This window comes from Salvelinus namaycush, chromosome 18 (genome assembly GCF_016432855.1).
Source record: "Salvelinus namaycush isolate Seneca chromosome 18, SaNama_1.0, whole genome shotgun sequence".
In the NCBI taxonomy this organism is placed as follows: Eukaryota; Metazoa; Chordata; class Actinopteri; order Salmoniformes; family Salmonidae; genus Salvelinus; species Salvelinus namaycush.
Genome location: NC_052324.1, coordinates 25,219,456 through 25,234,337, shown reverse-complemented (window position 1 = coordinate 25,234,337; position 14,882 = coordinate 25,219,456). Strand labels below are relative to the sequence as shown.

The following is a 14,882-nucleotide window of genomic DNA, read 5'->3' as shown; positions in this document are numbered from 1 at the left end:
TGTTCAGTATATAAACATCAACATTGCAATGACCACAGCTTATTCAGTTACCAACCATACACCAACATTGCTTTTTTTTATGTATATATTATTATTTTTTACCTTTATTTAACTAGGCAATTCAGATAAGAACAAATTCTTATTTACAATGACGGCCAACCCTGGACGACGCTGGGCTAATTGTGTGCCACCCTATGGGACTCCCAATCACAGCCGGATGTGATGCAGCCTGGATTTGAACCAGGGACTGCAGTGAGATACAGTGCCTTTGACCGCTGCGCCACTCGGGAGCCCCACTTTAATAAGCTTGTGATTGTCTAATAAAAAACTGGCTGATAAGATATATTCTTGAAAGAATACTATACATTTGCAATATAGATTGAGTTTATAATACAGATGAAAAAGTACTTTATTCACAATTTATATCAAGACAACAGTGACATGGTAAACAGGGGTTTCGATACTTCTATGGATACCTGCGGTCAGTTACATAAAACCACTGGGATCCTCAACATCAACACACAAAATTTGAAATGGTCATTACAATTTGTGAGAGTAACGGACTGTTATACATAGAGAAAAAGTGGGTAAGAACCACAGAACACTGAAGGTGTGAGTGACAAAAGGAATCCTTTCAGTTATTTCACAGCAAGGCAATCTGTTCTCCTATGCAGTATGTGGAACAAGGCAGAAAAAATAAAAATAAAACACTTTGCTTACCATTTAGAAAAAACATTTAAAGTCCTTTCCTCTGTGATTTACTTGTAACTAGCAAACCTGGGTCACAAAGTCAAAATCCGGTGCAATGATAATTATTATAGTACAAGGCAGGCTGTCGTAATACGCCTTCATAATTATGTCACAGGAAAGTTATAACACCTGAGATGAACATTTAGGAAATCAAACCTGTCATTATTTGTACAGCTTTTTATACAGATAGGTGATGGCTGCTGCTGCTTCTATGAGTGTTACCATTTTACACTCTTGAGATACTAACCAACTTGCCTAGAAGATGGCAGTCTGAGCCACGAAGCCAGAAATTACGTATCAACCTTTTAGTTCTCGTCTTCCTCAGCAATCCAGTGCTGAGTAAATAGATGCAATGTGAAATGTAAAAAGATTATTTTAGTTTGATAAATTACATTTGTTCTTTGGCAATAAAACCACTTTTTAAGCACACAAAGCAAAATATTTTAATAAGAATAGCAAGTTCTTTGATATAATTTAAGATTAAATAACACCCATAATGTATGATTTGATAAATTCACACAATCATAGGTCTAAGCCAAGCTAAAATATATTTCCCAGACAACTACTTGACAAATGCAAATCAAACTCTTTCCAAACATGTGCCATAATTTCACTCTCCCACCACCATTTTAAATGAAAAAAGGAAAATGTTCATTCCACTACGGTGTAACCAGAGCTTGCTGTGGGAGGATGGATAGGAGGAGGGATGCAGAAAGGCACAGTGTAATTCCCATATAGCCATCTTCAGTCCTTGAGTTTGAACTGGAAAGAGCTTGTGCTCCATTGGCTGATGTCACAGTTGAGCATGGTGCGCTCTGTGAAGGTCACGTTCCCTGATGAGTCTATGAGGATAATGGTATTGGTCCTGAAAAAGGCAGAGACACAAAACATCAGATAAATAGAGGGGTGAAACGAGATCAGGGGCTTAAATACGGGGAAAACGCATATTGTGATGCTGGGGAAGAGCTCCCTAATCACCTTTCATTATCACACTAGACTGGAGGCCAGGGGCATGCTGGTTATAGATGAGATTATATGCACGAGGAGCTGTATGATGTATGGTGCGTTATTATTATGCAGCAACAGAGCTAAACAGACTGAAACAGAGAGATACTAACTGGATTTGTCCAATAAGAAAATAATTTGTTGCAAAACGTCTGCCCTTTGCTACGGTGCGCACAAATGAAGACGACAATGGATTTGTCAAATAAGAACCAATTCTTTTCATTTCCCTCGGTGCCCTATGAATATGTCCCTGCTTGTAAACCCCACAAGCACAGCCCTCATGTCTGATGGCAGGCACCGCATGATAAATGGAGAGCCAATTGGTGGGACTGGGAGCACAGAATGGGACTCTGACCACAGAATTAAATAAGAACACTAGGTTGGACATTGGCAAGGTTTATCACAAAAGACACTCTGGTATTATATTGTATCTCTAGGAGTCTGACCTAGTTAATTGGTGTCATGGACTGGGAGGACTCTGACCTTGTGCCATAGTGAGGGGATCGAACACACACGGAGGACAGGACCCGCAGCATGGGGCTGCTGTACCCTTCACCCTGGCTCTCCTGAACCGGGTCAGGAGTGTTCCTAAAGAATAAAAACAGAAACCGTTCTCACTCAATCCTCCTCAGACTGTCACAGAGATTTGGAACAGAAAGGGGCGTACCTTCAGAAAAGATACGGTTCTCAACTTCTCCCTCAAACTTCATGAATTAAGAGTTTTGGATTGGAACCAATTGGAAAAAGTACAACTATTTAGCCCAACTTCAGTGTTACCAGGTCCATGGAGAAAAACAGAACAGAACGTTTCTACTGAACTGAAAGTTTCAAAAACTACTTATATAATAGGACATACATTTCAGCACTACATAATGCACATTGTGGAGCTGATAAACCTATAAGAGAGTGAGGTAGGCGTAGTCTGTGGAGAGCAAAAGTTAACTGATTAAAAGCTTTGCAATTAATTCAACATAAAAGAGCAAGATTCCAACAACAGCAGTGTACTATTTTCCTAATTGCACATTCATGTAATGTGTGCAGGACTATATGTTCTCTTAGTCAAGTGGTGTTCACGTTCGATCCCCATGTAGCCATGTTGAATGTCCACCTGTGGTACTCGCAAACCAATAATGAGTAAGCATATTTATAGCCTTAGTAAATGTGCAGAAGTGTTACCCTCAGACACATTTACATGTCCTTGTAAGTTACTACCAAATATCTTACGAGTGACAGTGAGTATGTACAGTACCAGTCAAAAGCTTGGACACACATACTCATTCAATGGTTTTTCTTTATTTTTACATTGTAGAATAAGAGTGAAGACATCAAAACTATGAAATAACACATATGGAATCATGTAGTAACCAAAAAGTGTTAAACAAATCTAAATATATTTTATATTTGTGATTCTTCAAAGTAGCCACCCTTTGCTTTGATGAAAGCTTTGCACACTCTTGGCATTCTCTCAACCAGCTTCACCTGGAATGCTTTTCCAACAGTCTTGAAGGAGTTCCCACATATTCTGAGCACTTGTTGGCTGCTTTTCCTTCACTCTGCGGTCCAACTCACCCCAAACCATCTTAATTGGGTTGAGGTCGGGGGATTGTGGAGGCCAGGTCATCTGATGCAGCACACCATCACTCTCCTTCTTGGTTAAATAGCCCTTACACAGCCTGGAGGAGTGTTTTGGGTCAATGTCCTGTTGAAAAACAAATGATAGTCCCACTAAGCACAAACCAGATGGGATGGCGTATCGCTGCAAAATGCTGTGGTAGCCATGCTGGTTGAGTGTGCCTTGAATTCTAAATAAATCACAGACAGTGTCACCAGCAAAGCACCCCCACACCTCCTCCTCCATGCTTTACGGTGGGAACCACAGATGCAGAGGTCATCTGTTCACCTTCTCTGCGTCTCACAAAGACACAGCGGTTGGAACCAAAAATCTCACATTTGTACTCATCAGACTAAAGGACAGATTTACACAGGTCTAATGTCCATTGCTTGTGTTTCTTGGCCCAAGTCAAGTCTCTTCTTTTTAGTGTCCTTTAGTAGTGGTTTCTTTGCAGCAATTAGACCATGAAGGCCTGATTCTGCAGTCTCCTCTGAACAGTTGATGTTGAGATGTGTCTGTTACTTGAACTCTATGAAGCATTTATTTGGGCTGCAATCTGAGGTGCAGTTAACTCTAATGAACTTATCCTCTGCAGCAGAGGTAACTCTGTGTCTTCCTTTCCTGTGGCGGTCCTCACGAGAGCCAGTTTCATCAGCGCTTGATGGTTTTTGCGACTGCACTTGAAGAAACTTTCAAAGTAATGATGGACTGTTGTTTCTCTTTGCTTATTTGAGCTATTCTTGCAATAATATGGACTTGGTCTTTTACCAAATAGGGCTATCTTCTGTATTTTTATTTATTTTTAATTTAACGTTTATTTATCTAAGCAAGTCAGTTAAGAACAAATTCTTATTTACAATGACGGCCTACCCCGGCCAAACCCTAACAACGCTGGTCCAATTGTGATACAGCCTGGAATCAAACCAGGGTCTGTAGTGACGCCTCTAGCACTGAGATGCAGTGCCTTAGGCCGCTGCACTACTCGGGAGCCCAAGGTACCACCCCTATCTTGTCACAACACAACTGAAAAAGAAGGAAAGGAAAGAAATTCCACAAATGAACGTTTAACAAGGCACACCTGTTAATTGAAATGCATTCCAGGTGACTACCTCATGAAGCTGGTTGACAGAATGCCAAGAGTGCGCAAAGCTGTCATCAAGGCAAAGGGTGGCTACTTTGAAGAATCTCAAATATATTTTGATTTGTTGAACACTTTTTGAGTTACGATATGATTCCATATGTGTTATTTCATAGTTTTGATGTCTTCACTATTATTCTACAATGTAGAAAATAGTAAAAATAAAGAAAAACCCTTGAATGAGAAGGTGTGTCCAAACTTTTGACTGGTACTGTAGGTATATGTTTTAATGTAGATTATGCCATGTCACATTGACCGCTTCAAAATGTAAACTGAACTGCACATTGTGCAGGTGTGTGTCTTCATGTTTAGTGTTTTGAGTGTGCATGTACATGTATTGATGAAGAATTTACTGTGTTATTGATAGCGAGTGTGTGGTAAACTCACAGCTCCTCGTTGTTGAGGACGTTTAGCAGGTCATGGACCAGAACGTCACAGGGCAAGGGTTGGTTCACTACACTGGTGAACAGTCTCTTCCCATGCTGCAGCTTCCTCCACGGGGTCTCCAACAGGGAGTTACTCAAACCATAGATTCCTGCTGTAGCAGACACACAGCATTGCTAGAGAACAGAGATTCCTACAAAATGTGCATGTTATCCCCCAAAACATGCACTCACATACAGAGGCATAGGCTCATAGTCAAAATCCTGCATGCTTGTATGGTGCAATGATAGAATATAGTATAATTATACACACACACGCACAAACATGTATATTAATGCAAAAGCAATTCCACATGAAAGAAATGCAGACCTGGATTTAGATGGATGGGTTCGGTGTTGCCTCTGTTTCCATAGTAACACATAGTGTCTTCTTTGGCCCTGCATTGGACACCATGAGAGGAAATTACACATGCAAGTTGGTGACCGATTAAAGTTCTGTTTAATTGTGAGGGTCATCCTTTATACAATTTGCTATTATTTCCTGCTCAGCTTTGCAGCGATTAATGGAGCCGCTGCATTTGTAAAGGAAATTGAAATGCCAAATAAAAACTAGACAATGGTAAATTGTAGCAATAGATGGCAATCAGATGAGGTGATTTTTCAAAAAAATACAAAAATAAATTAAACAGTAGGCCGTTGCAAATCGTCCTCCAGTCTAACTAGACCTCGAGTCTGTTTACGTCTCTCCTGCCCTGGCTGAAAAGAGATCCTACTTCTATTTGGAACGCCTCTCCGACATGAAAGTCTTTTCAACTGCAGTACAGGAAAATGAATGAATGAATTACAACCAACACAAGTGTTGAAAGTGAATTAATTGCCTTGTCAGTTGTTTCTGACAGCCATCAGTAGCATCATCAGTCAAATGTGTAGACTGGTGCAACACTGCATCAATATCTAACCTCCAGACAGGTATCCAGATACCTGCTATGGCTCTGATCTGTGGAGTCAGTGGCCAGGGTCAAAAGTTAAATACATCAAAGTCTTAACTGTTTCCTGTTTCCATCCCCGAGTTGCGCTTCTTCTAAAGCGCTATATGAGAAGAGAGAAGATTACTCTCCCGGCATGAGATTGAGAATTGTTTGATAATAACATCTACAAAAAGCCACTGACAGAGGGACTGACAAAATCAAATGTCTGACATGAGGGGTTCCGCTGTCTGCTAAATGCTTATCTCTTCCAATTAATTAGAAGGTAATTTGCCTGTCCGAGCTTGTAAATTTGTTTATGCCGCAATAAGCAATTAAGCTGGGAAAAGAGTAGACCTTGCTCATTTGCAAAGGGTATCTGTTTGTGTTACCACTTCTCATCTGGTGTAAATGTCCTAGGGCAGAGGAATTTAAAAAAGGCCAGTAAGTCAGTGTGCTAGTAAAACCAAACAATATCAAAGTCTAGCCGATGAAAGCCAAACCAGAATGATACAACAACTTTTGGCAATGTAACTGCTGGTAACTACAGTAATGACAGAAACCATTTTGTTACTTTGTTGCATATTATCGTCTTGTAGCTTCCTTCCATGGGTACAATATTTGCAGCTTCACTGCCTGTTGACGACTCGGTTTTGATACTCTTCTTCACAAATAACCCCTCTCTTGATATGTATATAAAACTGCAAACCTACAGAGAGGTGACCAAATGGTGCTTTGGGCTCATTGGGCTGTGGAGAGATGGAGCTATTTGTGAAGATTACTCTCGGTCCCAACCCAGACAAATACTCACATATTGTTTGGACACATTGAGGTCTAAGCTCAATAGTCTCACCCAAAAGCACAATGGAAAGAAGTATTTCTGATATTCTTGCCAGAGTATGTGAATATCAAAACCTAAATTTCTGCTGCATGGAGATTTGAGCTGAGATGACGAAACCATGGGAGGTGGCAGCTAGCACTGGGCAGCGTGAACAAACCAACGGGAAGAGGAAGTTCTCTGTGAAGCTTTAGAAACAGCACTTTGAAGATCTAGCTGGCCAGAATGATAATCCCCATGCAGGATAGTATATTTGTTTTAATGGAATGCAGTCCATTATTCTGAAGTGTTTAAGTAGTGCCTTATTTTGCGCCTTGCTGCTGTGCCGAGCTTGCTGATGTTTTTGACATTGGTTGAATCGGCATTTATAACCACCAGTGGGGTCTGAGGTATCTAGGCAAGTCCAAGGGTAAACAATTTCTTTGATGCAGTTTTATGCATTTCATGAGGGCTAAACAGCTGACTGTTTAGCCAGCAGCTCTAATCCCAACAGAAAGACAGCAGCTCTAATCCCAACAGAAAGACCACCCATAGCAACATCTGATCTGACCGTCACGTCCTAGTTACTCTGTGAACAAAGAAAAGCCAGTCAACTTCAGCTGTGTTAAGGAAAGAACCGGGGTCTTTAAAACTTAATGGAATCTCCCAGGTCAACTCAAATTGCCTGTATATAATCAGAATACCATTACAACATCTTGGTAAATTAGACAAAGTAGCTGAAAGTTGAAGGGATGCAGAGCAGATGCTTTTTGAACACTGCCGATTTCCAAACATGGTCCCAAACATTTCAGAGCCAAAATGAACTATTACTTCTTTCTTCTGTCTTATCCAGTGTCCTGTGTGAATTTAAGTATGCTCTCTCTAATTCTCTCCTTCTCTCTTTCTTTCTCTCTCTCGGAGGACCTGAGCCCTAGCACCATGCGTCAGGACTACCGGGCATGATGACTCCTTGCTGTCCCCAGTCCACCTGGCCTTGCTGCTGTTCCAGTTTCAACTGTTCTGCCTGCGGTTATGGAACCCTGACCTGTCCACCGGACGTGCTACCTGTCCCAGACCTGCTGTTTTCAACTCTTAATGATCGGCTATGAAAAGCCAACTGACATTTATTCCTGATTATTATTTGACCATGCTGGTCATTTATGAACATTTTGGCCATGTTCTGTTATAATCTCCACCCGGCACAGCCAGAAGAGGACTGGCCACCCCTCATAGCCTGGTTCCTCTCTAGGTTTCTTCCTAGGTTTTGGCCTTTCTAGGGAGTTTTTTCCTAGCCGCCGTGCTTCTACACCTGCATTGCTTGCTGTTTGGGCTTTTAGGCTGGGTTTCTGTACAGCACTTCGAGATATTAGCTGATGTACGAAGGGCTATATAAAATAAACTTGATTTGATTTTAAGGCATCTAGTTTAACACATGGGCACTGAAGAGCCATTCCATGCTCTAGATGCAGAGCTCAGCTAAGTAACTCATTTGTTTTTGCTTTAGCTGAGGATAGGATACTGCCTTTGGGTGAGACTAAGAGAATATGCATTACTGTTACTCATCAAAATTAAAATGGACCATACACCACGGAAACCATCTGAGAAATGCTGCTGCGATCTGATCTACTGCTGTTTTTCTTCTTAAAAGGAAAAACAAAAAACCTGCCAAAAAATGGAATTGCATTGTGGGATGTCATGAGATGACAGTTAAGAGTCTGAGGGAGTCTTTGCTCCTGAATAAAGGGATAATCTTCTACCACCACAGTCTTGAATGAATAAATATTACAGCTGCTTGGCTGTCAGTGCTATAAAAACAAAGAGGCGCACACTCCATAAATATAACCTCCCAGTATTGGGTAAAAAAAACACCAACGTTTCGGCATCAATGTGCCTTCTTCAGGGTCAGTGCTAACAACATTAAATTGAGGGCATTTGAGATAAAAAGTTGAGAGATGATACATTTGAAATATACATCTTTAGTTCCGCCAAGGCTCAGTCAGAGAGGAAACAAATGCATGCAAAGATATCAACTGAATTGAAAGAATGCAAACCCAACGACGGAGCTATGGATTATTAATCAAGGCAATATTGGTTTTACAAGCAACATAATTAAGGGAAGGCGTAATATAAATCATGCCAATACAGATTTGAAGTTGAGAGATTAACATTTTTATTCAGTTGGGTGATAAATACACAAGTATATGCCTTTCCTATTAGTGCATCCCCATGACGATGAGTATAAACATTATACAACTGTCAAGACTTCCACCGAAGGTGGCTCCTCTCCCTGTTCGGGCGGCGCTCGGCGGTCGTCGTCGCCGGTCTACTAGCTGCCACCGATCCCTTTTCTTTTTCGTTTGATTTTGTCTGTCTTGTTGTTCACCTGTGTCTAGTTTAGGTTAATCAGTGGGGTATTTAATCTCACCCTACCCTCTAGGTTTTATGCGGGATTGTTTGTGTATCTGTCATTTGTTTGGGTTGCGTTTGGTTTGTTGAACAGGTGTTTTTTCTGGACTGCGTTCCTGTTTTTTAGTGGCTGCTGTTGTGGTCCTGTGCCTGTTCTTGATGGACTTGTAAATAAACACCCTTCTTGCAATTCTTACTCTCCTGCGCCCGACTCCACACCCACCTCTCCTAGGGAGAACTTGACAACAACAGGAAGAAATAGAGATGATGTTTAAAATGGCCGCCACACATCTTGTCCCACATAGCCATTCACCCCCAAATCATAAACCGTCACGTCATTGGTTAAGGATGGATGAGAAATCCACTGATTGTAATAAAGGGCCTCCTCTGTATGCAAGAGACAAGACGCAACTATCGTTTCAGAGAAAGAGCAGCCACAGACAGACAGTATTTCCTCTGGGTTGTCTCTAACCAACACACATCACTGCTGTTTCACTGTGCAGAGGGGGAAACTAATAGCTCTATAATGAGCCTTTATTAAAAAGGTCTACAAACAAATACATGACAGTCACAGCAGCTGCAATCCCTTGTCTGTTTTATTATGGCGTTGCGTACCATGGTGTCCCATCTGTCAGCATCCATACATCTAGTTGTGGGTCTACAGGAGGCTCCACAGGCCCAGGCAGACAAAGGGATGGAGTGATTCAGACCCAGAGCATACATCATCAAATAAACACATATTGCTTGTTGCTCTCTCTCAGCTGACATCTCATCTCATGTGTGTGTGTGTGTGTGTGTGTGTGTGTGTGTGTGTGTGTGTGTAAGTGCGTGTACATTTATAGTGGCAGTGATGTCTCCTTTCGTTAAGTCTCTTACCGCAGGGGCAGCAGCCAAACACGGACAAAGTGCCTTTGGAAAGTATTCAGACCCCTTGACTTTTTCCGCATTGTTACATTACAGCCTTATTCTAAAATGGATTCAATAAAAAAAATCCTCAGCAATCTACACACAATACGCCATAATGACAGGTGTTTGCAAATTAAAAATAAAAAGACAGAAAAAACATTTTACATAAGTATTCAGACTCTTTGCTATGAGACTCGAAATTGAGCTCAGGTGCATCCTGTTTCCATTGATCATCCTTGAGATGTTTCTACAACTTGATTGGATTCCACCTGTGGTAAATTTAATAGATTGGACATGACTTGAATAGCCACACACCTGTCTATATAAGATCCCACAGTTGACAGTGCATGTCAGAGCAAAAACCAAGCCATGAGGTAAAAGGAATTGTCCGAAGAGATCCGAGACAGGATTGTGTCGAGGCACAGATCTGGGGAAGGGTACCAAAAAATGTCTGCAGCATTGAAGGTCCCCAAGAACACAGTGGCCTCCATCATTCTTAATTGGAAGAAGTTTGAAAACACCAAGAGACTTCCTAGAGCTGGCCGCCCAGCCAAACTGAGCAATCAGGGGAGAAGGGCCTTGGTCACCAAGAACCCGATGGTCACTCTGACAGAGCTCTAGAGTTCCTCTGTGGAGATAGGAGAAACCTTCCAGAAGGACAACCATCCCTGCAGCACTCCACCAATCAGGCCTTTGTGGTAGAGTGACCACCATCTTGGAGTTTGCCAAAAGCACCTAAAGACTCTCAGACCATGAGAAACAAGATTCTCTGGTCTGATGAAACCAAGATTAAACTCTTTGGCCTGAATGCCAAGCATCACGCCTGGAGGAAACCAGGCACCATCCCTACGGTGAAGCATGGTGGTGGAAGCATCATGCTGTGGGGATGTTTTCAGCGGCAGGGACTGGGAGACTAGTCTGGATCGAGGCAAAGATGAACAGAGCACAGAAAGATCATTGATGAGAACCTGCTCCAGAGCCCTCAGGACCTCAGACTGGGGCAAAGGTTAACCTTCCAACAGGACAATGACCCTAAGGACACAGCCAAGAGTGAGTGGCTTCGGGAGTGGCCCATCCAGAGCCCGGATTGAACATCTCTGGAGACACTTGAAAATAGCTGCAACGCTCCCATTCAACCTGAGAATGGGAGAAACACCCCAAATACAGGTGTGCCAAGCTTGTAGCGTCATACCCAAGAAGACTTGAGGCTGTAATCACTGCCAAAGGTGCTTTAACAAAGTACTGAGTAAAGGGTCTGAATAATTACGTAAATGTGTTATTTCAGTTATTTTGGGTTTAACTTTTTTTTGCTTTGTTATTATGGGGTATTGTGTGTAGATTGATGAGGGGAAAAAAACAATTTAATACATTTAGAATAAGGCTGTAATCTAACAAAATGGAGAAAGTCAAGGGGTCTGAATACTTTCCGAAAGCACCATAACTCCTGGTCTTAATGAGGTAATTTGCATTCCTGAATAGCTTTGCTGTTACGACACAACAAAACACGACCTGCTGAGCTCTACCTGCTATAATAAGCGCAATGCATTTAGAGAATGGAGAGAAGCTTATAGGTGGAGAGAAAAGAACAATACCTGAAAACAACGGAGGAGGGGGATTAAAGGGGAGAGTTGCTCTCATTCCTTGCCGTTCCTGCCCTAGGCCATATTAGCAGGATATATGACGCAGGACACCTTGTCTACAGGAAGAACTCTGCATCCCCCAGCAGGAAGTGGGAAAAGTTGTTCCTAAACCCCCTGACCTCCAAAATGAGACCTAGAACCCTGTTGCCATGCCAATGGCATGTCTATAAACCCCCGTTCATGACAGCTGTCTTAGTTTCAGCAGGTTCCAGTTAGGTTTTTTCTCTAGTCTACGACGCAAGTCCATCAAATTAAATCACGCATGTCTGCTGCAGAGAGTGAGAGAAAACAGAAAGGGAGGGGACAAAGTCAGCTATCTTTAACATTGTCTGGGTTCCCTTTTTCAAAAAAATCACAGAGCTTTTGACTCACCCTCATAAGTCAGGCTGGTAAAGAAAAAAAGAATTAACATGTGTCCTCTCAGAATTCTAATAATGGTCCCTTCAGCTCAAGGTTTCTTCTGTGTGTGAAGATAGGGAGACTGATAAAACTTTGTGTGTGTGTGTGTGTGAGAGTGAGAGTGAGTGAGTGAGAGAGAGAGCGAGTGTGTGAGAGTGAGAGTGTGTGAGAGAGAGAGAGAGAGAGAGAGAGAGAGAGAGAGAGAGAGAGTGAGAGAGTGGGCGGCTATAGCTCATGCCTTTTATCCAGAGAGAACACGTGTACAGAGACTTATTATACCCAGTGTCAAATCCACTCCTAGCCCTAGACACGTCATGGAGGTTTGGAAAGGAATAGACAGGTATAAGCAGTTTAGAAATAGCTACACGTTAACGTCTGACAGGCTAGGTGGAAAATCCTCTGAGAGCTATGTGCCTTGGGCTAGAGGTCGAATTGCATGTATTGGCTGTACCTTAGGAAATTAAATAATTGAGACAGCATTGTCAATCAGAGTCCTATAAGGAAGTGGGCATTGATTGGTAAGGCCAAACCTCAGCGAAAATATTCATCAACCCATCCCATGTTCTCTAGTTTTGATCAGTCTGCCCAAACCCTTGACTCACTTGAACTCAGCTGTGAGGAGGTTGAAGCCGTTGTAGAGATGTCTCTCAGATGACACCCTCTTCAGGTAGGAGTAGCTGTCCTGGCTCTGATCCGTCAGGAAGTTAGACACCAAGAACCCTTCAACACAAAGAATCAACATTATTCTTACTTTTCACACATTCAGAGAGGTTGCAGCCCATTCAGGCAAGCCCAGGATCCCTACACATAGCAAGAGCAGACTTATCATTAGGCTGCCTAGTTGGTTTTGTAGCAACACACAGATTTAGTCATAGCATCCAAATAAATCTACACAACACTGGTTAAAAGAAAAATGTGATGCAGTTACGAGGAGGACATTCGAGGTAAAATATGTAACATAGGTCTTGGACTGGGTGACATCTGAGATCTGTTTCCATGTTATTTAGCACTGTGGTGCGGTCAGCCTAACGCATCACCGGGGGCATGCTGCCTGTTCTCTATGACATCTACAACACTCGGTGTTAAAGGAAGGCCAAGAAGATCATTAAGGACCTCAGTCACCCAAGCCATCGACTTTACTCGGCTACTGACTATTTACGGAGTCAGTACAGGTGCATCAGTGCCAAGACCGAGACAAAAAAACTGCTTCTATTACCGGGCCATCAGACAGTTTTATTATTGTTTTAACCCTTTTCTGCCCAATTTCGTGGTATCCAATTGGTAGTTACAGTCTTGTCTCATCGCTGCAACTCCAGTACGGACTGGGGAGAGGTGAAGGTGGAGAGCTGTGCGTCCTCTGAAACACAGCCCAACTAAGCCACACAGCTTCTTGACACAATGCCCCCTTAACCCAGAAGCCAGCCACACCAATGTGTCGGAGGAAACACTGTGCACCTGGCGACCGTGTCAGCGTGCACTGCGCCCGCGCGCCACAGGAGTCGCAGGTGAGCGATGGGACAATGACATCCCTGCCGGCCAAACCCTCCCCTAACCTGGACGACACTGGGCCAATTGTGCGCCGCCCCATGGGTCTCCCGGTCTCGGCCGGCTGCGACAGAGGCTGGACTCGAACCAGGATCTCTAGTGGCATTGCGGCTAGCCATCACTAGCCGTCTATTAGGTGATGCACACTCACTCACACAAAAAACACAAGCTATGACACACACACCTCATACTCACAATCTAATGCTGCCGTCCCACGTCATAGAGACATTGAACCACTGGACACTTCATGTATCACACTGAGTATTTAAATACTGTATTCCCAACATAGCTCATTCTAATATCTCTGCGACTGTATCTGTAATTACATAGTTACACTGTTTATACACACAGCATATGTAATATATACCTGATTCTTGACATAGCTCACTCTGATTATATCTACTGCTGTACATATATTTTAGTATATCTTGTGTAAATTCTTCTGGTGTAGATACTTCTAGATTGCATTTGGATTACTGTTACAGTGCTATTTGGGCTGTTAATTGGAGTCGCCCAGACGTTCTTGTTTTTATCTGTACTTCAAAAAAATATATACATTATTTGTGTACTTGTTTGACATTTTACTACATTGTTAGGAGCTAGTAACATAAGCATTTCACTGCACCCACTACAACATCTGCTAAACGGTGTACTCAACCAATAAACGTTTATTTGATTTGTTGGGTGTTAGAAGGACAGGCTGCTACCGAAGAGGGGGGAACTGCACTACATCGGTTAAGTGTCAGGAAGACACCTGACATCTGGCCTTACAGAAAATAAACTAATTAGAAAGCTGCTATTACACAAAGAGGTGTTTTCCTCTCGGGGCTGAGCATCTGCAGTGAGGACAGCTGACTACTAGAGAACACACTGACACTACTATTCACTTATTGTGGTGCTAATGCTAGTGAACGAATGCTTAAAAAGGCAGTTGACCATACCGGTTTCACGTTAGCGTCGGCTTTCTAGGAACAAAGCCTTTATTAGGAATGAAATATTAAAACACGACTGTCTGTTAAAGATGCATGCACATATCAAACTGTTCAGTGGTCATTATTTTCTTCCTGATTGGTCCTCACCTCTTCCTTGTGCGTCTGGATTGGGCCTTCCCTCCAAGTAATTGGTCAGTGCGGCCAGCTTGCCCCTCTTGTTGATCCCCAGCCATGACCCTCCTTCCTTCCCCTCTTCCAGGTCTAGCCCTGACAACACACAATCACATCACACTCCACGTCATCACATAACTCCCACATTAACCTTCTTCACATTTTAACACCTCCGTGACTGAAAATAGAACAGGTGTAACTGACTAGTGAGAT

At 42.5% G+C, this 14,882-nt stretch overlaps 1 protein-coding gene across 5 annotated transcripts in view; it reads right to left on the bottom strand.

The window, feature by feature from the left end:
* Window positions 1-379: 379 nt before the first annotated feature.
* Window positions 380-14,882, bottom strand: part of LOC120063258 (transport and Golgi organization 2 homolog) — a 28,727-nt gene continuing 14,224 nt past the window's right edge. For 2 of the 5 annotated variants that reach the window (XM_039013521.1, XM_039013517.1), the window contains exons 4-9: window positions 14,646-14,765; window positions 12,624-12,741; window positions 5,259-5,326; window positions 4,893-5,043; window positions 2,239-2,343; window positions 380-1,615 (exon numbers count right to left, since the gene is read on the bottom strand). In XM_039013521.1, coding sequence (XP_038869449.1) covers window positions 1,495-1,615; window positions 2,239-2,343; window positions 4,893-5,043; window positions 5,259-5,326; window positions 12,624-12,741; window positions 14,646-14,765 — 683 coding nt within the window. In that variant the 3' untranslated portion in view covers window positions 380-1,494. Of the gene's footprint in view, window positions 1,616-2,201; window positions 2,344-4,892; window positions 5,044-5,258; window positions 5,327-12,623; window positions 12,742-14,645; window positions 14,766-14,882 lie in introns of all 5 variants that reach the window. The other 3 variants (XM_039013519.1, XM_039013520.1, XM_039013522.1) reach the window with 3 other exon arrangements.